The following is a 26,030-nucleotide window of genomic DNA, read 5'->3' as shown; positions in this document are numbered from 1 at the left end:
AAAAGTATTAATTTATAAAATATAATGGGCACTTCCTGTTTGCCAGGCTAAAAGTTTTACATATATATAACTCTTCTCATTCTTACACAGCCCCATGAAGTCTGTAAGATTACTGTCCCCATCTTACAGACAAGGCAATTGAGAATAAAATGAATATTCTGCCAATGTGCCCTGCTTCCCTTAAGCCAGGGAAGTGACTTGTCAAAGAGCTTTCGCTTCCAAATTTGCTGAGAGCCGGATAAACGCAGACCTGGGCCAACACAGCCTACACTGATCCAGTGAAGGAGCTACAAGGATCATCATGGTAGCCTTGTTGAGCGGGAAGCAAGGGACCTAGAAGAGAGCAGGAACCCTCCTCTGGCAACATGCGGCTCCCCTACCCTGGCAGCTGACTCAGGGCCAAGGAGCCGAGCTGAAAGGCACAACAAGCAGCCTACTATGCTCAGACAAGTCCCCAGGGAATGCCACAGCCTCTAGCACCTCAGGGCGAATAAGAAGAAGAGGACAATATAGTATTTGATTCATTGTATGAGGAAAAAAAAACCTTTGTTAAGTAAATGGATGCAGAAGCCTTGATGAAGATCTTAATTTTGGTTTTGTTGTAAAATTGTTGTTTTCTTTTGAAAATGTACAAAATATCTATCACTAGATAGTAAGTTAATATTTGTGTAGAAATGAAAATTGGTTTGTGTAAATACACACCTTCCAGCAAATGTATTTGCAAATATGATGTGGTCAGTGCTTTGTGATATAAATGTACTTTTTCAATGTGTACTTTCACTTTTTAAATGCATGTTTCGTGTTTCACAATAAAAGATCTGAAACCTCCCTCCATCCCCCGCAAAAAAGGAGAGAAAACGGAAAAAGGGAGGAGAGAAGACCCAGGCTCTCAGCCCCTGGAAGCCACTTTCCCAGAGGCTGCATGATTGTTTTCACTGCTTCATCTTGCCCCATAGCCACATCCTGTACCACATGACTTCGTAGCTCACTCCGCTAGAGGCAACATACATTGCCCCACCCCGATGACACTGGGCTCGGCCACGCGAGCAGTGGGGGGAGTGACAGCGGGCCCATCCAAGCTAGACTGTAAAAGCCTGCCCTCTAGCGCCTCTGCCATCACCATGAGGAGAGAATGGGAGACGCCTGGAGCAGACCCGTCCTCACTGATCTGCATCCTGGATCCAAGCCCATGTCAGCTCAGTGACTGGGAATCAGTGATTCCGGACCAGTGGCACATGGGTAAATATTTAACAACCAGCCATCGGATTAAAAAAAAAAAAAGTCCTTATTTGCAGCATTTGCCATTTTCAGTGGTATAAATACTGATTTCACCCTGACTGATTGCAAACTACCATACCATCCTGACATCACTGAATGCAGAGCTGGGAAGGGACTTGCCATAGCACACCGTTCCACGGTCTTCCCACCGTACAGATACAACAGGCACAAATGACCTCAGGAGTAGTGAAATGTAGTAAAATAATTAGGAAGTGGTAACATTTGAAAATAGTAATCTTTGTTTTTAATATAAGTTCGTTAATTGTTAATTAATGGTATATTTTAACAACTGTTTACAAGGTTCCTTATCATGAACTGCTATGAGTTGGGTCCAGCGTACCACTCCCCCAGCTGGCTCGCAAATGGGTGGATGAGAAGAAATGACTGTTTTAAGCCTCTGCAATTTGGGGTGGGTTTTTTTTTTTTTTTTTAAGATTTTATTTATTTATTTGACAGAAAGAGACAGTGAGAGAGGAAACACAAGCAGGGGGAGTGGCAGAGGGAGAAGCAGGCTTCCCGCTGAGCAGAGAGCCTGACGCGGGGCCCCTGGGATCATGACCTGAGAGCCGAAGACGATGCCTAACGACTGAAGCCCCTGGGGTGGTTTGTTACACAATAGTACTGTGGCAGTAACTAACCCCAAAGCTAGGTCAAAATATCCACCAAGACCCTCTCTCCAAATTCCTAGCATAAGGCCCTCTGTGACCATAGAGTCACATGTGAGGTGGCAGCTCCTTGCCCTGCCAAAGGATCTGATGAAATAGGCTTGGATTCCAATCTGAGCACCAGACTGGCAGTCAGGAAGCCAAACCCTGCACCCAACATTCTGAGACCAAACTTAAGATATTTCCCATCCCGGCCCCATCCTTGACCCTTGACAGGTTCCCTACTTAGACCCACTGATGGGTCTCACTGCCCAGCCTGGTGTAACGCTGGTCCCTCTTGCTGGATGTCATGGCCTCTGAAGATCTGTGTGTGCCCCGCCCCCCCCACTGGCTCCATGACTGAGGCCATCCCCCCACTGAAAATCTCAGCATCTTCTAATAGCTCCACCCAGAAATACCACTTGACTTGCTACAGTTTGTATTATAGGGGAAAACTGGCTTTTCCTCCTTCTTTACAAACATTTACTACTTCTGGCATATAAAATATGCTCTCTCAACCTGCACATTCCCCCCACAGATTCTTCTTCCTAGAAGGACATGCTTCCCAGGAAGCAGGCCAGTCTGGCAAAATCCAATTTGCCAAATGATCCTTTTGCCCAACGGCCAGGTTGCCGGACTGTTGAGGGTGTTTTTGATGTTTTCCTTTCACCTCCCCATGGGAACCTGGGCCTCCGTCAGCCCAGCTCTGCTGAGTGCGGTTTCCTGAGTATCACATGTTTCAGACACCTGCACTTCCCCAGTGCCCAGCAGTTTCACACGGGTGGCCTTCTCTTCAATGTGGTTCCCCACGTTTATTTTCTTGAACTTGCCCTCCATCTCTGGGCAAAATTATTGTCATCAATGCCTTTGACCCAGTTAAGAAATTTATCTGACAGTTTGGGATGGACTGCTGAGAGTTTGGGGATAGATTTTGACTAACGTGCTTGGTAACCTGGCCCACAGCCCTTTTCACTTCCCCACCAGGTAACTTAGTGGCCTATAGGATAATGTTCCAACATTCAGGACTCCCTATGAACGCCCTCATCTTCACTGTATCTTCTTCCTCCGATCCCACCCCAGCTCCTGCCTTCCCCAAGAGATCCTGTGCATGCGTGGTGTACATCCTATACCAACCCCCAACTTCCACGCACCCCCACCACTCCCACCCCCGTATGCTGGAGCCGGTTCTCACCGGTACATGACAGTCAGTTGTGCCCATCTCCTCCCAATCTGCATTCAGTGACATCGTGTTGGTAGGTTGAACTCAGCTAAAATTAGCAAAGGCTACGAGTCAAACCCATTCCCCACCCCGCCCCCAGAGCTGATAAACATGTACCAGCATACTACTGCCTGCAGATAACCACACCCTGTCCATCTCTCCCTTCCAACTACTCAGAGAAGCCTTCCCAGAACCCAGGAGCCTAAGCTGGCAAATCCTTGCTCTGAATTTACAGTTTGTCACTGTAAATACTCATTTGGCAACTGGACATCTGGCAGTTGGGAGGGTACTACATACACATTTGGGAGGGTGTGCATGCTCAGCGAAGACAGTATTGCCCCACTTAGGTGAGCATTGGTTCTTGGAAGTGCAAAAAAGTCTTAGCTATTACAATGCTTTGTGGCTTTCCAAAGAGCCATGGTACATAAACAGATACAAAGGACAATTGCAGCATTAAATTTCATGAGGAGGGGGCCTGGTGATTAGGAAAGAAATGTCTAAAAAGGCTCTTTGGAAGGTAGGCAATGATAATAAAAAATACATTCAGAGACATTGCTCTAGTGGATAATACATGCAAGTGTATAGGATGTATCCCAACTTTATAACACATTATTTAGGAAAATATTAAGCAATTTTTTACATTATGGATTAAATGTGATTTTGAAGCATTTGCGTTGGGGCCTTTGGTATATTGTTCATGAAAAACAGTACACTGTGTAATGGGGATCCTGAAGGTACAGTAGGATTATATGAACTGCCCTCTGCCTTTACTCTCATGACCTCACCCTTGGCCTCCCATCCATCACGTAGGCACTGAAAACGCATTTTTCACCCCTACAAAGAGATAAGTAATGGTACCATTTCACCCAATGGGAGAGGGACCTAGGAAGACTGCCACTGTGGTTTTCACTACTACTTCTGGGAGGCAGGTCTGGACCCCAGAGGCTGAGCTCACGCAAAAGGTTCTGTCTCCACTGTGACAAGGCTGTGCTTTCGTCCCCTTGTGGATGCAGCAGAGGGCACCGCTAGGCTTATAAAGTGACAGAAACAACTTTTTTAATTCAGCTCTAGTGTGGAGACCTACCTAGAAAACACGTGATTCCCAGGGAAATGTCATTCCTGGTGGAAATAGAATTCTGGAGGAAGCCTGGAGGATGGGCACACAACTACCCCATATTTGTAGACCGTGGATGCTTGAAGGTTTGGGGGACAGCCCTTCTCAATGCCAAGGGTCTGTTCCTGCCATTGCGAAGAACCCACACCACTGGCTGTGTGTGTCAGGGGCTAGAGTGTTCATCATACATACGACTGGACAGGATCGTAAATCTATCTATGGATAAACTCTCCTTCACTAGGCTTTAGGCATTTTAAGGGACACTTTTAAAGACATATGTTTACTTTATGCAGTCAAACTTGAGAACCTAGCCACCCTCCTAGGATGGGCCTGCACTGTCAAGGTATTATTCCGTTTAACCTTCAAAACTGCCCCACGTCAGCAGGCATTTCATTTGATCATCATTTTACCAAGATTTAACCCAGTCTTGAGAGGCCCAGAACCACATAGTCTGACACCACCCTACACTGGCATATATGCACTTTCTTATTTAAACTACTCACTTCCCAGGGGGCAGGGGTGGTTCTGGATACCTCACATAGCTCAGCACATCCTGGCTTCAGTTCCGGGGGATGAACAGAATTGATCTGAGGACCCCCCACGCAGTGGTCCTCCTTTAACCATCACACCCTCTCTGCTCAGACAGGGGGTTTGAAATACAATTAATCCCACAGCCTTTTAAGGAGAAGCAGAGTCCGAAGCATGAAGCCACCCCCCCCACACACACACACACCCCCGGGTAGTAACAAGGCCTATCTGCACAATCAAAGGCTACCAGCCTCTCAGTGATAGAGCTTTCTGTGTCAGTCCCAAAACTCAAAAATAGGCTGAACTGTGGGTAACCACATCCAAAAGAGCCACAAGCAGCCCCCCAGGAGTTTTGTCAAAGTGCCAAAATACAACCCTCTTACCTTCTGGCCAGTCCAAAGTCAATGATCTTAATTTGATGTCCTGTCTGATTGACACACAGTATGTTCTCCGGCTGGGAAAGAAAGAGAGGTCTGCTTAGCTCAACCAGCAGCCAAGAAGGGGTGCAACTCCCACACTTATGTCAGCAGGCCTCAGTTTCCCAGCCTCCAAGAGAATGAATGGGTCAGGACAATCCTACAGGGATACTTAGATCATGAAAACAAAGTGGGCTGGTGTGAGACATAAGGAGTGCTATGGATTATAAGGGAACTGGGGGACTTCTGCCCTGTGTAAAGCAGCTCCAGCCTCGGGTCATAATGCAGGAATGCAGGCCCCAGTTGCTCAAGGGAAGCCAGAGTACAGACTTTTATGTGAAAGTTCCATGTTTTTAAATATTAACAACTCGAATTTAAACATACATCCACGTGTGAAAGTTAAACGGAATACCTCTGTGATGTAGACTTGGCCCACAAGCTGCTTGTTTGAGACTATTGGCTTGGGGTCATGGTTCCAAACCCTGGCTGCCCATTAGAATGATCAGGGGAGCTCTCGAAAGTCCCAGTGTCCAGGCTCCAACCCTGACCAGTTATATCACAGAATCTCAGGGGTGGGAACCAAAGCTTCAGTAGTCTGGTCAAGGAGATCAGAGCTGTTCAATGTCAATCTCCCATTTTGTGGTGACAGCTGTGACCCATGGGATGGAGGTGGTGGTCTTGATATGCTTCTCCTCTCAAGTTCTTCAGATCAGCTCTGAGGCCCAGAGAGAGCCTGGAATGATGCTTGCTGCTTGTGCAAAACAAATTTGGATGGGGGGGGGGTGCACGCGGAGGGTTTATGGTAGAACAGCCCTGGAGATCTGAGGCCGGGTGCCTGAGATCTAGGGGTCTATGATCTGGGTCTGTGTCCCTAGGTGAGTCCCTTCCCTTTTCTGAAACCTCAGTGTTTCCATCTATAAAACGGGAATAATAACCACTTCCTGCCTTCCTCCTGGGAAGGTAAGAGGATCAAATCGCATAACATGCATGAAAACATTGTACAGCTTTCAAAGCAAATGTCAGGTACTATTTCTCCCAACAGAAGGTTTTATTCTTATTTATGTTACAATGGAGTCACGCAATTCCTCAGATAGGAGCAGGAGAATGGTGACTTAAAGTCTCCATGTCTTCATTATAAGGTCTAGAACAACACTGTCCGATAGAACTACAATGTGAACTACATATACAATTTAAAAATTTTCTAACAGCTGATTAAAAAGGTAAAAAGAAATAAGTGAACTTAATTTTTATAACAGCATTATTGAAATATAAATAATAAATATAAACAATAATGATGGTATTATAAAAGTCATCATTTTAAAGTGTGCAATTCCATGGATTTTAGTATATTCAGAGAGTTATGTAATGACTCCAATTTAAGAACATTTTTATCTCTTCCAAAAAAACACAGCTCATACCCATCTGAGGTCATTCTTCATTCTCTCCCACCCCTAAATCTTGTAATCACTAACATATTTTCTGTCTCTTTGGATTTGCCATTTGGACATTTCATAAAATGAATTATACAAATACTGGCCTTTTGCATCTGGCTTCTTTCATTTAATTTAATGTCCTTGAGCTTCATCCATATTGTAGTATGTATCAGTACCTCCCTCATTTCTTTTCAGAACTGAATAATATTCCATTGTATGGATATATCATATTTGTGTATCTATTCATCTGTTGGTGAATATTCACGTTGTTTTCACTTTAGGGCTATTATGCATAATGCTGCTAAGAACGTTTATGCACAAGTTTTGGTATTGACTTATGTTTTTGATATTCTTGAGTACATACCTAGAGGTTAAATTACTGGGTCATGTGGTAACTCTGCATTTAACATTTTAGGAACTGCCAAACTGTTTTCTAAAGTGGATGCACAAATTTACAATCTCATCAGCAATATATGAGAGTTCCAATTTCTCCACATCATAGCCAACACTTCTTATTGTCTGTTATTTTTATTTTTTATTTTAGCTTAGTCTAATGGGTGTGAAACAATATTTCACTGTAGTTTTGATTTGTACTTCTCTAATGACTAATGATGTTGTGAATCTTTTCATGTGCTTATCATCCATTTGTATATCTTTATTGGATAAATGTCTATTCAAATCCTTTGCCCATTCTAAAATTTGTCTTTCAATTATTGAGTTGTAAGATTTATTTACATATTATAGATACAAGTCTCTTATCAGATATATTGTTTGGAAATATTTCTCCCATTTTGTGGGCTGTCATTTCACTTTCATGATGATATACTTTGAAGCATAAAGGTTTTTAATTTTGATAAAATCTAATTTATCTATTTTTCTTTCCTAGCTTTTGCTTTTGAGTCATTTCTAAGAAATCATTGCCTAATAATCCAAGGTCACAAAGATTTACTCCTATGTTTTCTTCTAAGAATTTTATAATCTAAGTCACAATCCATTTTTTGTGTATAGTATGAGTGTATTCTTTTGCATGTGGTTATCAGGCATGGTGTCCATTGAAAAGATTATCCTTTCTTCGTTGATTTGTCATGGCACAGTTATCAAAAAATCAATTGACCACAACTATAAGGGTCTGATTTTGGACTCTCAATTGTATGCCATTGAGCTATCTATTCATCCTCATACACATAACTCATTGTTTTGATTTCTGTAGCTTAGCTGTAAATTTTGAAAATGGGAAATGTGCATCCTTCAACTTTGCTCTTTTTCGAGGTTTGTTTTTGTTATTCTGCATCTCTTAAATTTCCATCTGGATTTTAGGATCAGTGCATTAATTTCTGCAAAGAAGCCAGCTGCAATTTTTTTTTTTTTTTAGAGAAACATTTTTTTTTTTTTTTTTTTTTTTTGACAGAGAGAGAGATAGCGAGAGCAGGAACACAAGCAGGGGGAGTGGGAGAGGGAGAAGCAGGCTTCCCGCCGAGCAGGGAGCCCGATGCGGGACTCGATCCCGGGACCCCGGGATCTCGACCTGAGCCAAAGGCAGATGCTTAACGACTGAGCCACCCAGGCGCCCAAGCCAGCTGCAATTTTGATAGAGATTGTGTTCAATCTGTAGATCAATTATTGCCATCTTAACAAAATTAAGTCTTCCAATCCATGACCATGGGATGTTTTTCCATTTATAGGTCTTCTTTAAATTCTTCTAATAATTTTCTGCGATTTTAAGAACATAAGTCTTGCACTTCATCTGTTAAATTTATTCCAACGTATTTTATTGTTTTTGATATTTCAGTAGTCCCCCCTTCTTCATGGAGGATACATTCCAAGACCCCCAGTGGATGCTTGAAACAACAGATAGTAGCGAACCTTATGTATGCTATGCTTCTTCCTATTTATACATACCTATGATAAACTTATAAATAACCTATAAATTAGGCACAGTAAGAGATTAACAACTAATAACAAAACAATTATGAAAATATACTATAATAAAAATTATGTGAATGTGGTCTCTCTCTCTCTTTCTCAAAATATCTTTTTCTACTATACTCACCCTTCTACTTGTGACGACATGAGATGACAAAATAACTATGCGATGAGAAGTGAGGTGAATGACATAGGCATTATGAAATTTTCAAATCTTTTTCTGCATCTATTGAAATGACTCTATTGATACGGCATATTAGATTGATGATTTTCTTATGGTAAGCCAACCTTGCATTCTTAGGATAAATCCCACTTTGTCATGTGTATAATCCTTTTTATATGTTGTTGTATTCAGTTTGCTAAAATTTTATTGATGATTTTTGTATCTATATTCATAAGGGATATTGGCCTATAGTTTTCTTTTCTTGTGATGTTTTTGTCTGGTTTGGGTATCAAGATGAGACTGGCTTCAGGGCGCCTGGCTTGCTTAGTAGGTACAGCGTGTGACTCTTGATCTCAGGGTTTCGAGTTCAAGCCCCACATTAAGTGTAGAGATTACTTGAAAATAAAATCTTAAAAAAAAAAAGATGAGACTGGCCTCATAAAATGAGTTAGGAAGTGTCCCCTTATCTTTTATTTTTTGGAAGAGTTTGTGAAGAATTGGTGTTAATTCTTCTTTTAATTAAATCTTCTTTAAATTGGTAGAATTCACCAGTGAAGCCACATGGGCCTCGGCTCTTCTTTGTGGGTAGTTTTTGATACTAATTCCATCTCTCGTTACAGGTCGATTCAGATTTTCTATTCCTTCTTGAGTCAGTTTTCAGTGGTTGTGTCTTCCTGAGAATTTGTTCATTTTATCTAAATTATCTAACTTGTTGGCATACAATTTTTCATATTATTCCTTTATAATCCTTTTTTCTTTCTGTAAGGCTAGTAGTGATGTCCTTTCTTTCAATCCTGATTTTAGTAATTTGAGTATTTTCTCTTTTTGTCTTGGCCAATATAGCTACAGATTCGACAATTTATTGATCTTTCCAAAGGCCCAACTTTTGGTGTCATTGATTTTCTCTATTGTTTATCTATTCTGTGTTTCATTTATTTCTGCTCTACTCTTTATTATTTCCTTTCTTCTGCTGCTTTGAGTTTAACTTACTCTTCTTTGTTTCATTTCTTAAGGTGGGATCTTAGATTATTGATTCAAGGTATTTCTTCTTATTTAATATTGGTGTTTGCAGCTACAAATTTCCTCCTGCTTTAGATGCATCCCATAAGTTCTAGTATGTTGTGTTTTCATTTTCATTCATCTTAAAATATTTTCTAAAACTTAACTCCAATAATATATTTTCTTTAACCCAGTATGCCTAATATTTTATCATTTCAAGAGGTTATCAATATGGAAAATAATAATGAGATATTTTCCATTCTTTTTTCATATTAAGACTTAGAAATCTAGTGTGTATTTTATATTTACAGCACATCTCAATTCAGATACTAAATTTTCATCAGAAATATTTTAGATGTACTAAGATTTCATGAAATTTATAGTTGAGAAATAAATTCACATATTGAAGTCATTCCAAATATACTTAAAAGTATACTAATAACTAAATAGAGTGTCAGCTTTTAAATTTAAATAAATTAACATCAATAAGATTTAAAATTCAGTTCCTCAGTCACACTAGCCACATTTCAAGTGTTTAATAGACACATGTGGGCTTGTGGATATTGTATTAGATAGCAGCCCTGGGGCTCTTTCTCCATGTGTCTTTGTTTCGTTTTTTGTTTGTTTTTTTTAACATCTAGGGGCGCATGGGTAGCTCAGGTGGTTAAGCATCTGCCTTCAGCTCAGGTCATGATCCCAGGGCTCTGGGACCAAGCCCTGCATGAGCTCCCTGCTCAGCGGGGAGTCTGCTTCTCCCCCTCCCTCTGCCTACCACTCTGCCTACTTGTGCTCTCTCTCTGCCAAATAAATAAATCTTTTTAAAAAATAAATAAATATCTGAAGGATTTTTTTTAAAGATTTTATTTATTTATTTGTCAGAGAGAGAGAGCAAGAGTGAGAGAGAGCACAAGCAGGGGGAGCAGCAGGCAGAGGGAGAAGCAGGCTCCTCGCTGAGGAAGGAGCCTGATGCAGGACTCTATCCCAGGACCTGAGCCGAAGGCAGACACTTAGCCAACTGAGCCACCCAGGCGTCCCACTTTCTTCATGTTTTAATCCATACAACACCCCTAAAGGTAGATACTATTGTTCCCCATTTTACAATTGATGAGCTTATGCAAGATCAACCAATAAGATCAAGGAACTTACACAAGATCTCATGGCCAGGAAGGGACTGAACCAACACAAACCCTGTTCCTGGCTGGGAAATGGGCCTTAGCAATGATCATCTCTTGCTGCAGAGACACAGGGTTGCCCCAAAAGCTTTTTGACCCAGAACCACAGAGGAGAAGCCTGAGCTTCCCTTAACTGCCAACCTCACAGAGCAGCTCATCCAGAAGCTCTGGAATTAGCTCTAGTGATCTAGGAAGCCTGAGGCCAATTCCCCACCATCTCCATCATTTTTCTCAGAACTCCAACCTTAGAGTCTGATGTCAATCAGAAAAGATGGTCAGAAGAAGCAATGTGCACCCACAAAGGTCTTGCCAACCTACCTCCCACCTTCTGTGGGGAGCCACTGAAATTCCTAAAAGGAATTGTAGAGAAACACCCTCCTTTTGGCCCAGCAGCGTGGGAAACCACAGAAACAGCCACCACGTGTCAAGTGCTTATTACCAGCCTGGCACTGCACCCAGTGCATGACACTCCTATGACAATCCTAGTAGACAAAAGAGAGTGTAACACATTCATTCAATGGAATATCACATGGCCCTTAAAGAGAATTAGAAAAGATGTCTACAATGTACTGTTAACTAAAAAAGTAAGTTTAAAAACAGGATGTATAGGGACGCCTGGGTGGCTCAGTCGGTTGAGCGTCTGCCTTCGGCTCGGGTCATGATCCCAGGGTCCTGGGATCGAGTCCCACATCGGGCTCCCTGCTCTGCGGGGAGCCTGCTTCTCCCTCTGCCTCTGTCTCTCTCTCTGTCTCTCATGAATAAATTAAAAAAAAATAAAATCTTTAAGAAAAAAAAAAAAAAACAGGATGTATAGCATGGTCACCTTTGTGTGTGTTTGTGTATCATGCCAAACGGCTAATAGAGAGGACCTCTTAGCATGGAGACTGGATGGGAAGAAATTTCACTGTGTATTTTACACATTTCTATATTGTCTATATTTGTTATGTTTCTATTTTAATTTTTTAAACTAATCTTAAAATTTTTTTAAGTTTTAAGTTTTTATTTAAATTCTAGCTAGTTAGCAAACAGTGTAATAATATTAGTTTCAGGTACACAATTTAGTGATTCAACACTTAAACATACAACACCCAATGCTCATCACAAATATACTCCTAAATACCCATCACCTATTGACCCCATCCTCCTACCCCACCTCCCCTCTGGCAACCATCAGTTTGTTCTCCATAATTAAGAGTCTATTTCTTGGTTTGTCTCTCTCTAAAGATATTTTTAAGGAAAAGAAGGTCATTGTATCATTTAATCTTCAAATAACACTGAACCAACTACCCACATTTTACAGATGAGAGAACTGAGGTTCAGAGAGCCAACACGACTCATTTACTCCAGAACTAGGAGATGGCAGAGAGCCAGCACGACTCATTTACTCCAGAACTAGGAGATGGCAGAGAGCCAGGAACGGAAGCCAGGACCGTCTGTTGATGGAGCTCTTTAAGGTAAGAGAGCAGCAGCAGCTCAGGAACCCTGGGCCCCCTCCCCCCAGCACATGCCCAGGTGGAGCCTGACCTTGAGGTCCAGGTGCAAGATGTAGTGTTGATGGAGGTAATGCACAGCCTGGCAGATCTGCTTGGTGAACAAGATCACAGCCAGTTCGGTCAGCTGGTACTTCTCCTCTGTGATCCGGTCAAAGAGTTCACCCCCATCCACACTGCCAGGGCAAAGGGAGAGGCAAACACTGGCCTAAGCGAGGCTCTCAGAGGATTTGTCCACTCTTATCACCAAGAGTCAAAAGAGGCTGACCCAGGTAAGCCTGAGGGTGCCACTGACATCTGGGGTTTTATGGAGATCTTTGTTCTGGCCTGTTCCCAGCTCAGAGTGCAGGTGGTAAAAAGGAATTGATGGGCCAAGAGGAAGACTGGGGATTGTCTTCAGTGTTGATAATCCAGGCTCGACTCTGGATACTCTGGGTCAAAGTTATAAACTCATTTGCCTACGGGGGCCAATTAATACTTACATGGCAAGAACCCAAAATGGGCAAAAAAGACCAGATGTGAGACAAGTTTTCATAAAATATAGCCCTTAGTCTATCTTTGTTTTTTCACTCTTGGTAGAGACATGACATGACAAACCCTACCAGAAGGAAAATAGCAACACAAGCACAGAAATAAACGGCCTCTGAGCCCCTGGCCTCAGCTTCGGGGTAGCTGGGAATGGTGGGGACTATGGCAAATGGGAGACTGGTTGCCCTGTCTACAAGGGTCAGCCAGTGGGAGCTCCAGCACACCACTTCCAGCTAGAAATGCAGGTCCAGCTAGATCTCTCACATTTTTAAGAAAAGCAAGATAGCTGGGTTTCAATATGAAATCTCCCAATTTCCAATTGTTAACGCCTAAATCAAAATTATTAAAAATTGTGTAGGCCAAGCTGACATATATCTACAGGTCAGTCAGGTTTACTGCTGGTTTATGACAAATGGCTTTGTCCTCCATGCTCCATATTGGAGGTGATGACATTCCCTAGATATCCCAGAGAGGGGAAGGGAAAGGGAGAGTTTTGCCTAGAACCACAGCTCCAAGCCCCAGTCCTGAGTCCTGGCCCACAGAGAAGTCACTGCTCCACCTCCCAAGACACTCACTACTCCATGACGAGGGTAAAGCTGTTCTTGCTCTCAAAGGCATCATAGAGCTGGATCAGGTTCACATGGCTGAGCTGGTTCATGATGTTGACCTCGTTCTTCACATCCTCCTTGCAGAGTCAGACGGGAGAAGAGTTTCCAAGAAATGGGTCAGGAAGATGAGCCAGCTGCGCCTCCCAAGACACATGCATGCCCACAACCTCCTTTCCTCCTCTCACATCAGGTCTCCAACTCACCACCACCCAAACCAGGTTCTTACAACAAAAGGGACCTTAGTTCAAACCCCCCATTCCACAGATAGGAAACCTGAGGCCCAAGAAGGAAACCTGGAGGTCCAGAGGGACCCTGCCACCCAGGGTGTGAGGTGATATGCTGAGCAGAGTGTGGGAGTCATGGAAAAGAGGCAGGGAAGGTGGCAGGGTTCCTGATCAGCATGCAGGGGCCTGGGGGCCAAGAAGGAAGTATAGGAGCCTTGAACGTGGCCCAAGGTACTGGCTGGCCCAGGGCAAATGCCTCACCCGGTCCTTGGCACTCTTCACTTTGATGATCTTGGCTGCCAGCGAGAGGCCCGTGGACTTCTCCGTGCACCTGTGGACCTGGCCAAACCGGCCTCTGCAGAGACATGATGGTACGGCAGGCTGAGAGCCCAAGAGGCTCATCCCATACATGGTGGGCCATCCTGCACCCTGGGCTTTCTGGGCCTGCACTTCGTTCATAAACACCACGGGGGTTACCCTGCACCCTGCAGGTACTGCAGTCATCACCCCCACACCACATGGCTGCTCCTGAAACCTGGAGAAGACCTTCTTCACCCTATCACAAGTGGTCTGTGCTGCACCCCAAGGGACCACCTCCCTCACTCCACACCACCTGGCCTGCCTACCACCTCCAGTGTATGGTTCCCATGCCCATACTGTGTGGGCCTCCTGCACCCTATACTTCGTCCCACACCTTGTGGGCTCTCCTGCACTCACCCACTCTCTGTGGACTATCCAGTCACTAGCATGCTGTGACCTTGACCTCAGGGCCTTGGCTCCTGATCAACCCCCTCCTGAGAAGCATCCAGCAGCACGCCAGCTTGGGTCTCCAGCTGTCTCTGGCCCACCCCTCCTGCTCTTGCCCCTCATCAAGGCAGAAGCCCACCTACCCTCCCAAGACGTCATGCTGGCACACTGTGTAACCTGCTGAGGTCGAGGTCTCCTTGACACTCACCACCCGGTGTTCGAAGGGGGCTGGTGGGGCTGGGCTGTCATCTGTTTGGGAGACAACAGTCTGTGAGCCTCCTAAGCGCAGCCCGCACTCTCAGCCACCCGCTTGGGTCAAGTGACAAGACCCTCGCCCTTCCCAGGGATCACCTCATTGGGGTCACCCGTATGGCAGAGGAGTGAGCTGAATTTCAGAGAGGTGTGGTGACTGGCCCAACGGCACACAGTGAGTCAGTGACGGGTGGGATTCAAACCCAAGTCTCCTATCACCTACAGTGTACGCTTTGCAAGATGGAGAAGTTCTACCCAGTCTGTTCACTGAAGTTGAGAGGGGACCCGGGGTGGAAACGGAAGGCACCCTTGAACAGGGTAATCAAGCAGAATTTAATGATGGACTATGTTTGAAGATACAGGCAGGGGGGCAGATACCAGCCAGGGCGGTGGGACAGGGAGGCGGCTGGAAAACAAACACCCTCCCCCCTCCACTTCCACCCTCTGATCTCCTCACAGAGCAAACAGCCCGCGAGGAGCCCACTGCGGGTCGGCTTCTGGGGGAGCGCCGGCAGTGGACAGTGGGCCTGGAGGGGAAACAGAGCACACCAGCACTTGGAAAGGTAAAGATGGCCTAAGTTTTCGGGAAAAATCTTGCCCTTCAGCAGTTGTGTGAACCTAGAAATGTTGCATGAAATAAAGGAATAAAACAGAACACCAAACACGATGACTTAAGCTGGTTTGCGTATTAAGGGCTGGGAGACTCCGTGGCGGGAAGTCAGAGGCTGGGTTGGGTTTTTCTGGGCTTGTCACGGTTCACTCAGAGTTCCACCACCAACTCATGCCTCTGAAACCATATACCCGGTGCCGCGAAAACACGGCCATTTCCTCTTAGTTCATCTTAATAAGAGCAGCTTTTTGCTCCCCCAAGTAGATGTTTGCCTTGAGAGAATATTGCTCATTCCTTTTTGTATCTGCAAAGGCAAGCCCTGAGCCCCGGACCACAGAGCTAACGAGTGTGGTTCCTGCTGCTGCTGTTCTTCTGGGACCCGGAAAGGTCTGAGTGTGTGTCACAGAGATTCCAAATCTAGCATCTGGCTTGACGCTTCCTCTGCTGTGTGCTTCTCCGGGTGGCTGTTTAGCGACCAGGCGTGCACGCGCCGTTCCCAAGCCGGGCAGCCAGGGCCAGATCCTGGCTGCGTCCGCACTGTCTCCGGGGCCCTGAGCATGGCCCTTGACCTCTCCTGTGTTTCCATTCATCCCCACTCCACAAGCCCGTGAGGGTAAACGCCGGCACGGAGGCACCCGGCTCGGCACACAGACAGTCCACAGTCCACATGGCCTTTTTCACCACCGCGAGCCTCAGAAAGGCCTCCGGAGTCTCCGCCTGGTTTCAGCAGCGTTTCAGGAATGAAAGGAGGCCTTTGGCCACATGGGGACCAAGTTGTACAGGTGGAGGGGAAGCAGCTGAGATGTCACTAAGACAGGGCAACTGCAGAGCCCAGAAGTGGCAAGGGGCCCCGGAGTGACTGCAGAACACACAGCCCTTCCTCAGGGACTTCCCGGAATTCCAGGGCAGGAAATCCACAAAGGTGGCCTTCCTGCCACCACATGGGATGAGGGCTCAGACCAAGGAGGGTGTGACCCTAAGGGCTGGCGGAGTTGAGAGCGCTTGGGTCACAAGAACACAAGGATGCCCCCCACCACCACTGGGGCAGAGAGCAGGTCAGCAGCCCCCCACACCCTTCTGTACCCCGGGATGGGATCTCACTCACTGGGTGCGGCGGCCAATATTAACACCACTTAATAGATGTTCTTTTTAGCAGAAGCCTTCTCTGGCTGGATCCAGAATGACACCCATGGTGGAGAGCCCAGGCAGGCTGGTGGCTTGAGAAACCCACCCAGCTGGGCCGCATGGGCTCCTTCCTCCCCTACTGCCACAGTCACCCCCAAACTCAGCCTGCTGCAGCTGCAGGCCTTGCTCTCCAGCCCCAGCAGGCACTGGCAGGCCGTTCCAAGTCGCGGACTCCCCCCAGACCCACATTCTCTCTCCCTGAAGCTGCAGGAAAGCCCCCTGGGAGAAGGCCCCCAACCCCGCTCACCCTGGGGCACCAGCAATGGGTTCACTTACCCAGAACCACGCTGCCAGGCTCCTCTCCAGGGGGCGTCCTCCTTCCTGCTCCATCTCTGCCCGCGCCCCCGGCTGTGAGGTTCTCCCCGGGCTCAGCGTTTCCTGCACCCTCGCCTTTGTCCTGCCGCCAGCCTGGGCCTCCAGCATCAGCTCCTTTGTCCCTCCTGGCCCCGCTTGGTCCCGTGGCCGACTCGGCCCCAGGCCCCTGCTTCTCCTCTGCCTTTGCTTCCTCATGGCTGCTCCGTTTCCGCAGTGGGGAAACCTTGCCGGCTCCTTTCGGGATCTGTTTTTCTGACTTGGTTGTAGGGGTCTGGGGCACGGGCCCAGGTGGGTCCTGCTCACCTGGATGGGCAGCTGCCGGAGCCTCCACAGGGGGTGTGGGTCTGAGGCCGCCCCCTCGTGTCACAAGCAGCTCCCCGGGGGTGTCCGTCTCCTGCACATGGATGGAGATCCTGGGGCAGAGAGAAAACACAGCCTTAAAAGCAAGGACTCGCGAGTCACCACAGACCTGGGTTCAAATGCCTGCTGCCACCATTCAAGGATCACGGCCTATTGGCCTCCGTTTCTCATCCAGAAAAAGGGACCTTGCAGTTATTATAATAGTAAGGTAGATTGTGTTTAGAACCAGCAGACCCCAACCCCTGACTACCTCTGCCCACACAGGACACCAGGGAGAGGCTGGGTTCAGTGAGATGGTACCATCCACTCTGAGGACTCCAGTGGATGAGCGGCCAAGGAAGGCTGAAGTACCTGAGATGGACACTGGCAGGCACCTGATGCCCCCAAAGGCCTTAGAAACCTGCTTCTGCCCCAGGAGGCAGGAGACCTGGGCTCTCCTCTCTAGGCCTCAGTCTCCCTCAGTTAAATGAAGAAAGGGTGAGCCAAGTCAAATATCCCACTGGAAACCCCAAGTCAGACATATTTTATTGAAATCAGACAACTGCGGGGCGCCTGGGTGGCTCAGTCGGTTAAACATCCAACTCTTGCTTTTAGCTCAGGTCATGATCTCAGGGTTGTGGGATCAAGGCCCATGTGAGGCTCCCTTGCTCAGTGGGGAGTCTGTTTGAAATACTCTCCCTCTGCCCCTGCCCGCACTCTCTCTCCCTCCCAGATAAATAAAAAAAATATTTAAAAAAAAATCAGGCAACTGCTCATAGAGACTGGACTCCTCATTCCCCTTGGACACGTAGGTCTGGCTGTGCCGGGCATGTCTGCATAGCTGAGAAGCAGCTCCCCCTCCTGACAGACCCTGCTGCACCCTGGCAATGCCACTGGGCCCACTTCGTGTCCATCTCCATTACCCGACCTTGCGACATCAGGTTTGGGACTCCAGCTAGAGGTCAGGAAGGCCCTCTGAGCCCTGACGACGTTCAGAGGGAAGGATCTGACCCTGGGAGCCATGACCCCCAAGGGTTCGACCCTCCCTCTCAGAGTTGCCCTGCTCTGACTACTCTTCACAACCCCACTGCTGGGGGTCTATGTGTGTAGGGGTGGGGTGAGGAGGTGAGTGTCTGGCATGGACTGAGTCTCAGGAGGGAGCCCAGCAGCCTCCTCTCTGGTCTTAGCTCTGGACGACGTTGCTGGACAACTTTGGACAAGGCTGGGATCAGCTCCCTCTTCTGTCAAACAGAGACATTGATACCTCACAGAAGTGCTGAGAGTCCACGGAGCAGAGAAAGCCCCAGGGGTCCCAAAATGAGGCTCAAGAGGGTGCAGCTACTGTGGAAAACAGGATGGTGGTTCCTCAAAAATTTAAAAATAGGACTACCTTATGACCCAGCAATTTCACTTCTTTTTTTTTTTTTTAAGATTTTATTTATTTATTTGACAGAGAGAGACACAGCGAGAGAGGGAACACAAGCAGGGGGAGTGGGAGAGGGAGAAGCAGGCCTCCCACGGAGCAGGGAGCCCGACGCGGGGCTCCGTCCCAGGACCCTGGGATCATGACCTGAGCTGAAGGCGGATGCTTAACAACTGAGCCACCCAGGCGCCCAGCAATTTCACTTCTTAAAACGTATCCAAAAGAATTTAAAACAGAGTGTCAAAGAGATATTTGTACACCTGTGTTCATAGCAGCATTATTCACAACAACCAAATGTGGAAGCACCCCAAGTGTCCATCGAGGATGAATGGATAAGCAAAATGTATAATATCCATACAAAGGAATATTGTTTGATCTTAAAGAGGAAGGAAATCCTGTTACATGCTGCTACCTGGGTGAACCTCGAGGACGTTATGCTAAGTGAAATAAGCCAGTCACAAAAAAAACTGATTCCACATGTATAATTCCACTTATATTCAGTACCTACAGTAGTCAAATTCAGAGACAGAAAGTGCAATGGTGGTGGCCATGATCTGGGGGGTGGGCAAAATGGAAGTTGTTTGATGGTTACAGAGTTTCAGATTTGCAAGATGGAAATGTTCTGGAGATCTGTGTCACAACAACCTGAATATACTTAACACTCCGGCATTGTACGCTTACAAATGGTTCAGTTGGTAAATGTTATGTGTTTTTTCACCATAATGAAAAAAAGTGAGGCTTTTCCCCAGCAGTTGAAGGCCCAGCCCCCTCCCCGAGCTGCAGCGGGTCTCGAAAGCTGCGCCCGTTCCTGGATGCACCTGACTCAGTACAAGGCTGTCCACAGCCAGCCTCGGGCAGGAGGCAGCCGAAGACCCCCCAGCCCCGTGCCCCTCGGGAGGAGTGAGTGTGGGTTGGTGATGACAGGGGAGGGTGCGAAGGGTGGCATCCGAGCCTGGCCCGGGCCTTGTCTCCACTGAGGGCCACGGGAACTGCAGGAAGCCCGTTGCTGGAAGAGCATCCAGGTGGTCAGGTGGCCAGCTGATAAAGCCAAGAGTCACTGCTGTCCCACTTGGTGTTCACAGAGAGCAGGGCATGGGATGACCCCAACGCACTGCCACGCATTCGCATGGCGCTGAGTGCCCAAGGCTTTCCCTCCGGCTGCCCCAGGCTGATCAATTACAGCCCTGTGTTCCTCCAGCTCCAGCTGGGGCCTCAGCATCCTCTGTACAGGCAGCCACTGCCCGTCAGAGCCGGTGCTTGAGTGTAAACTTGTTTTCTCAAAATATACTCAGGTGCTAGCTGGGGAAGGGCAGGGAGTGATCTCTCCACTTCCTGAGCCCCAAGGCAGGTCTAGTGTGCCTGAAATTCAGCTCAGGGCTGAAACGGACATAGAGACCTTTCCCCTCATGCAGAATCTTTTGGGGGCCCCTAGCAAGTTCATGGAAAGTCCACCCTGTCCCTAGATTCCATATTTACAGTGCTGGCCAGGATCCAGGGAAGCGTGCCAGGAATCCCTCCTTTTAGCTGGTTAAGATCTCCCACAGGCTCTCATTTCCTTCCAGAACAAAGGCAGACCAACGATCTGGGCTTTCTGCTGGTCACCATAGCACACAGACACCAGCTCCCCTCCCTGCACCAGGCCTAGGGAAGGGAGGGGGCTCTGTTACAGAAAAGGACAACCTGGGGCAGGTGTAGGAGGGCACCAGACCCCCTTAAGACAGGGAAGCACAACACACTTCAGTGGGCCTCCCTGGGGGCCGGGATGCACTGTTCCACAGGGCTGGAAACAGAGGGCTAGGGAGAGCGTGGCAGCCAGCAGCTTCTGGCTCTTCATTATCCTGCACTGTGTCTGCTGAGGGCCGAGGGCTGGTCCTGAGGCGGTGTTCTGAGGACACAACCCCACCTTCAGGACCCCAAGTATAATCATCCTGAAGGCCCCGCTGGATTGACTCAGCCCATGCCAACCTCCCTCTGAATCTCCATCCTTCTCTCTCCAACTTAGTATTTGGGACCTAATTAAATGCTGACCTGAGGAGGCAGGATGGTACAGTGGTTAGGAGTAGATTCTGGAGCCCAACAACCTGGATTCAGATTTCAACTTTGTGAATCCCTGGCTGTGTGGCCCTGGGCACTCTCAGCCTGTTTCCTCATCTCCACATTCTCGCCTCCCGGGGATGTTGTGAGAACACAGCGGGATGGTGTCTGTGGAAGGCGTGGCCGATGCCAGCACCTAGGATTGTGCTGTGAGCCCCGGCTTATAACTATGACAGCTGTTCTAAGAGTCCCGCTCCACAGTGGAATCACCCACGGAGCTTGCAAAAAGAAAGAGAGAAAGAGAGAGTGAGGGAAGGAGGGAAGGAAGGCAGGGAGGGAGAGAGGGAGGGAAGAAGGATACCTGAGCCTCACTCTAGACTGAATAAATCAGACTCTCCCGGCATTGGTATTTTAAAAATTCCTTTCAGTTAATTCTAATGGACACCAGTTGAGAAACAGTGCTCTAAATTCCCAAGAGCAGTGCCTACGCCTTCCCTGTCTTCCCCTCATGAAGCTCGCCAGGACTGCGCAGACAACTCCCCCTGAGGGGCTACTGTTTATTCCTTCCCTCGCCCGGCATGGAGGAGCTCCCCTTACCTTGGAGGTGTTTCTCCACCACTGTGAGCTGCCTTGGCTTGGACTGGCAGTCCTGGAGTCAGCCTCATGCCTGCCCCTGAGGGCTGCGGGTCAGGCCTGCTGAATGATGATCCTTGTTCTGTACCGGGTAAAGCCTCCTGGCTGGTGGGGGCCTCACGGACCCCGGTGGATGCTGCAGACAATTCCTGGCCAGTCCCAGGCTTCTCAACGAATGATCCAGGAGCTTTGGCTTCTGCCTCCGTGGGCAGCGGCAGGAGGCCAGGGGGCACTTGGGCTGGGCCAGGAATTCCTTCTTCCTGCCCTGGCGGGGCCTCTGCCTGGGTGGGGAGGCCAGATCCTATCTCTGAAGCATTGATGGGGCTCAGCCTCTCCACCGTCCCCTCTGGGAGGCTCGCCTGCTGGCTCTCTACGGGAAAACAGGAAGCATAAAAATGCATTCCTACATGGAGGACTCTATCCTAAAGATATTGCAAAGGATCTGCAAAGGCCATTCAGCGCAGCATGTTTATAATAGGCAGACTGGAAACAACCCAAGTGACCAACAGTAGGAGGCTGCTTGACTAAACCATGGCCCGTCACCCAGGAGCACTGCACAGCCATAAAAAATAGAGAGATGCGAATATCTCCAGATGTGGCTATGGAGTGATCTCAGGATATACTGAGTGAAAAGTGAAATAAGAGCCAGGTGGAGAAAAGTGTGTCTGGTGTGCTTCTGTTTGTCTAGGAAGGGAAGGTGTGTGTGTGTGTGCGTGTGTGTGCATGCGTGTGTGTGTAAGGGTATGTGCATGTGCATGTGTAAGGGTGTTGTGCGGGTGTGTGCGGGTGTGAGGGTGTGCGCGTGTGTAAGGGTGTGTGCACGTGTGTGTGCACACGTGCACGCACATGCAGGTGCATGTGTATAACCACTTAGAACATCGCTTAAAGACACAGAAAGATAAGACAAAAAATTTTGTAAATGGTTCCATATGCAAGGGAGGAACAAGGATAGAAGCTAGACTTAATATCCCTTGTTTTGTCAATTTGACTTCAGAACCATGTCAATATTACACGAAGTTGTAAAAGAAAATGAAACTTGAATAAAAGCAATCCATAAAGATGTAAAGCAAAGTGAAATAGACCTGAGATTCAAGTTGGTGGCATAGCTTACACAGAAAGGAGCTAGTCCAAGTGACTTTGGAACAGCAATACATAGTGGGATATATGGAAAGGATTAAAAAAAAATGAAAAAAAAAGAAGCTTCAACAGTTTTTTAGCGATCACATTGTTGGTGGGGGCACTGGTATTTTTCTTCTGAAGCTGTTATGTGTGCAATGTGGGATACAGCAAATGGGGTCCCACTCACCTTCCCAAGGCCCCCTGAGCTCGGCTTGCACAGCTCTGGTGCTCAGTGCATGCTTTGGTTTTGCTCCTTTCTCTTCCACTCTATCTTTGTTCTGAAAGAACAATCATCATCATCATCATCACATCATCATCAACATCATTGTTCAGGCCACAAACATTTGTTGAGCACCTATCCTGTGCTTAACGTAGAAGTATTTAGGTTATTTCACCTGGTCTCACAGGTGAACACTAGAGGGTAGATATTGCTACTGTCATTTTAGAGATAAAGATACTTATCCAAAGTCACCAAGTTCTTTCTAATGTGTCATCATATTGCCAGTAAGGGGCAGACCTGACAGAGGCTTCTAAATAGACTGTACTTCAAAGTATTTAAACCAGGGATGGAAAATAAATTTAAAGTGTCAATTCAGATCAGTCTGTCATGGCTATTAGAGTGTTGGCTTGGCTTGGATTCTAAAGTCCAATTAACCCATGCCTGTTTGCGGGGCAAGGGGCAGGGAGGAGGGCTGGAATTAACAGTGCCTGCCAGGGAACCGGGTGCATCCTACCGTCAGCCCTTTACAGAACAGTAGCACGGCCGGAAGCACAGCTTCTCCCTGACTCTGGAGCCAGGACCTGCTGGGTTTAAACCCCAACTTCACCCCTAACTTCTCTGTATCTCCCTTTCCTCATCTGTGAAGTGGGGAGAATCATATTATCTGCCTCGGAGAGTTAATAAGAGGATTGGGGGAGTCGATCTGTGGACGCCCTGACAAGTGTGCCCAGCGCACGGTACGTGCTCAGGAGCTCCGGGGATTTTATCCTGCCTGAGACAGGGAGCTCTCTGCCATCAGTGACTCAACTGACTGATGCGTGGGTCAACTGTGTGAGGCCTGGAGGAGCTCGAAGCAGCTCTTCCTTTAACTCTGAGTGGTCTGTACCAGGCCAGTGTTCTGCCTCCTGAAATGGTAGAACATTCAGTATTTCCAAGTGTAAATATTTCTACACGGCCTGACTCCTTGCTGGGTCCCCCTGGTGCTTCTGGAGGTTTTAAGCCTTTGACCGGTACAGCCTCTCAGACTCCTCCTGGTCTTTATCATAGCAGCAGGTCTGGTCAAGGCACTCACCTCTGAAGGCCCTTTCCCTTGCCTGGGCCACAGAGGCCCCAGCTGGGAGCCAAAATGAGCTTGAGACACATTTTGTTTGGCCTGCGCAGCATTTAAAATTTTTAAATTTGTTACCAACAATTTAAATCTACGAGACTTTTACATTAAAATTCTAAGTTCCCTTTTGGGGCTTAGGATTTTTCTACATTCTGATTGTGGTGGTGTTGATTTGGGTGTATACATTTGTTGAGCGGTGTACTTAAAATGTACATACTGTGTGTGTGTACCATTTATTGTATATAAATTATACCTTCATAAAACTGATTAGAAACAATTCTAAGCTCCCAGATGCTCCTGAAAAAATCTGAAGATCTGGCAACTTTAGGCCCACATGGCAAAAATTGGCTGGAGCAGTCCCCGCTAACGGGGCACCACAGTCCTCCCAACTTTAGAATGCCTCCCTGGCACTGAGCAGGAGGGTTGGTCCCACTGTTTTTCCTATGCTGTACCCACTTCTCTGCACCCTACTGCCTGCTCATCCTTTTGGGATTCCAGCACACCATGCTTTGTCCTCTTGCAGCTAACAACCCATGGGAGCCCTGCTGGCATGTGCGGGGCACGTAATAAATAAAGCCCAGAAGCTGTCATCATGATTAACACAGCACCATCAATGTGACCTGGATCCCCTTACTCAGCAGAGGCCTCTCCCTTGACCTCTTTCTGCAGACTCCGTCCTGCCACCCCCGTAGCTGGGGGAGCTGGAAGCTTTATCACGGGATGCCTCCTGTGTTATCCCGGTAGAGAGAGACTCGAACACACTGTCCTTTGGCAGACCTTGTGGGCCCAGAGTGTCCTCTGCTCTTGGTGTAGGTAGGCACACACACACACACACACATACGGGCAAACACACACACGCAGCTGCGTCGTGTCTTCAGGGCTCAGCCTTGTGATCCCTGCGCTGTCCAGTGCATTCAGAGGAAGGAGAAGAGACCCTCGACACCATTCTGGAGGACGGGTGTCTTCTGATTGCCTCTGATTTGGGCCCAACCCTGGCTGAGCCTGACCCTGTCCTTCATGAGAGAGCACCTAGCTTTTAGTAAAAATCTAATTCATTGTTACAACCAAAACAAAGTCCCACTGGGCACTTCAGAAAACCCAAGGAGGACCTTCACAAAGTCCTGGCACAATTTCTTTTCTTTTTTTTTTTTTTTTGGACTTCTAAAAATTGCTAATTCCAGTAGAGTTAATATACAGTGTTATATTAGTTTCAGGTGTACAATATAGTGATTCAAGGGGCGCCTGGGTGGCTCAGTCAGTTAAACATCTGCCTTCGGCTTAGGTCATGATCCCAGGGTCCTGGGACCGAGTCCTGCATCAGGGAGTCTGCTTCTCCCTCTAGCTCTGCCCCCTCCCCTCATGCTCCCTCTCTCATTCTGTCTCTCTCTCAAATAAATAAATAAAATCTTTTAAAAAAATAAAAATAACAAAACAAAACAATATAGTGATTCAACACTTCCACACATCACCCGGTGCTCATCACAAGTGCACTCCTTCATCCCCATCACCTATTTCCCCCATCCTCCTACCTACCTGCCCTCTGGTAACATCAGTTTGTTCTCTAGAGTTAAGAGTCTGTTTCTTGGTTTGTCTTGCTCTCTTTTTTCCCTTTGCTCGTTTGTTTCTTAAATTCCACAGTCCTGGCACAATTTTCAAATTTAGGAGCCAGTGCTAGGATTTAATTCAATTCCACAAATCATTACTATACCCTCTTAGGAAACTTGAAGGGGTCTCTAGAAAGTCTCTGTTTTCAGCACCAACAATGTGTTAAATAGCCGGGGCTATTATATCCATTCTCTGACACCTCCTGTGAGGCCCGCCCTGGCCACAGTCCACAGCGGGAAGCAGAGGCCTCGTGTCACAGACCAACAAGGAGCTGACAGTCTGACTGGGGGGCTAGACCCAAACCTGTAGATGGTTACCAACAAGTATATTAAACACAAAGACCAGAAGAGAGATCAGTCACACGCCAAGTTGAACAGAACAGACAAGAAATATTCCAAGAACTCAGAAAAGAGAATGTTCTATGATTTCCCCCATGCAGAAATTCTTAAATATCTGCAAAATGTTTGGTAGCTATTTTCTCTAGTATATGAAGAGCTCTTACGAATCAATAAGTACAAAAAACTGAAATGGAAAAGGACATGAGCAGACAGTTCACAGAAAAATACAAATGCTTTAAATCTGTGAAAGACGCTGAAACTTCTAGTAAAAGAAATATAAATTAAAAACTAAATTGAGGTATATCATTCTATCTACTTCTGGTTATGTTTGATATTTTCCATAATGAAGAGTTTTAAATTTCT

General features: G+C 47.0%; 1 protein-coding gene across 2 annotated transcripts in view; it reads right to left on the bottom strand.

Moving 5' to 3' along the window:
• Nucleotides 1–26,030, bottom strand: part of MYLK3 (myosin light chain kinase 3) — a 47,069-nt gene that overhangs the window by 7,036 nt on the left and 14,003 nt on the right. For both annotated transcript variants that reach the window (XM_035025293.1, XM_035025292.1), the window contains exons 2-9: nucleotides 22,584–22,674; nucleotides 21,242–21,647; nucleotides 16,810–17,261; nucleotides 14,630–14,735; nucleotides 14,001–14,094; nucleotides 13,483–13,592; nucleotides 12,414–12,555; nucleotides 5,167–5,237 (exon numbers count right to left, since the gene is read on the bottom strand). In XM_035025293.1, coding sequence (XP_034881184.1) covers nucleotides 5,167–5,237; nucleotides 12,414–12,555; nucleotides 13,483–13,592; nucleotides 14,001–14,094; nucleotides 14,630–14,735; nucleotides 16,810–17,261; nucleotides 21,242–21,647; nucleotides 22,584–22,674 — 1,472 coding nt within the window. The remainder of the gene's footprint in view (nucleotides 1–5,166; nucleotides 5,238–12,413; nucleotides 12,556–13,482; nucleotides 13,593–14,000; nucleotides 14,095–14,629; nucleotides 14,736–16,809; nucleotides 17,262–21,241; nucleotides 21,648–22,583; nucleotides 22,675–26,030) is intronic.

Source organism: Mirounga leonina, unplaced genomic scaffold (assembly GCF_011800145.1).
Source record: "Mirounga leonina isolate KUSES-001 unplaced genomic scaffold, KU_Mleo_1.0 Mir_180, whole genome shotgun sequence".
In the NCBI taxonomy this organism is placed as follows: domain Eukaryota; kingdom Metazoa; phylum Chordata; class Mammalia; order Carnivora; family Phocidae; genus Mirounga; species Mirounga leonina.
Note: the sequence above shows the minus strand (reverse complement) of the source record. Positions and strands in the feature narration are given on the sequence as shown.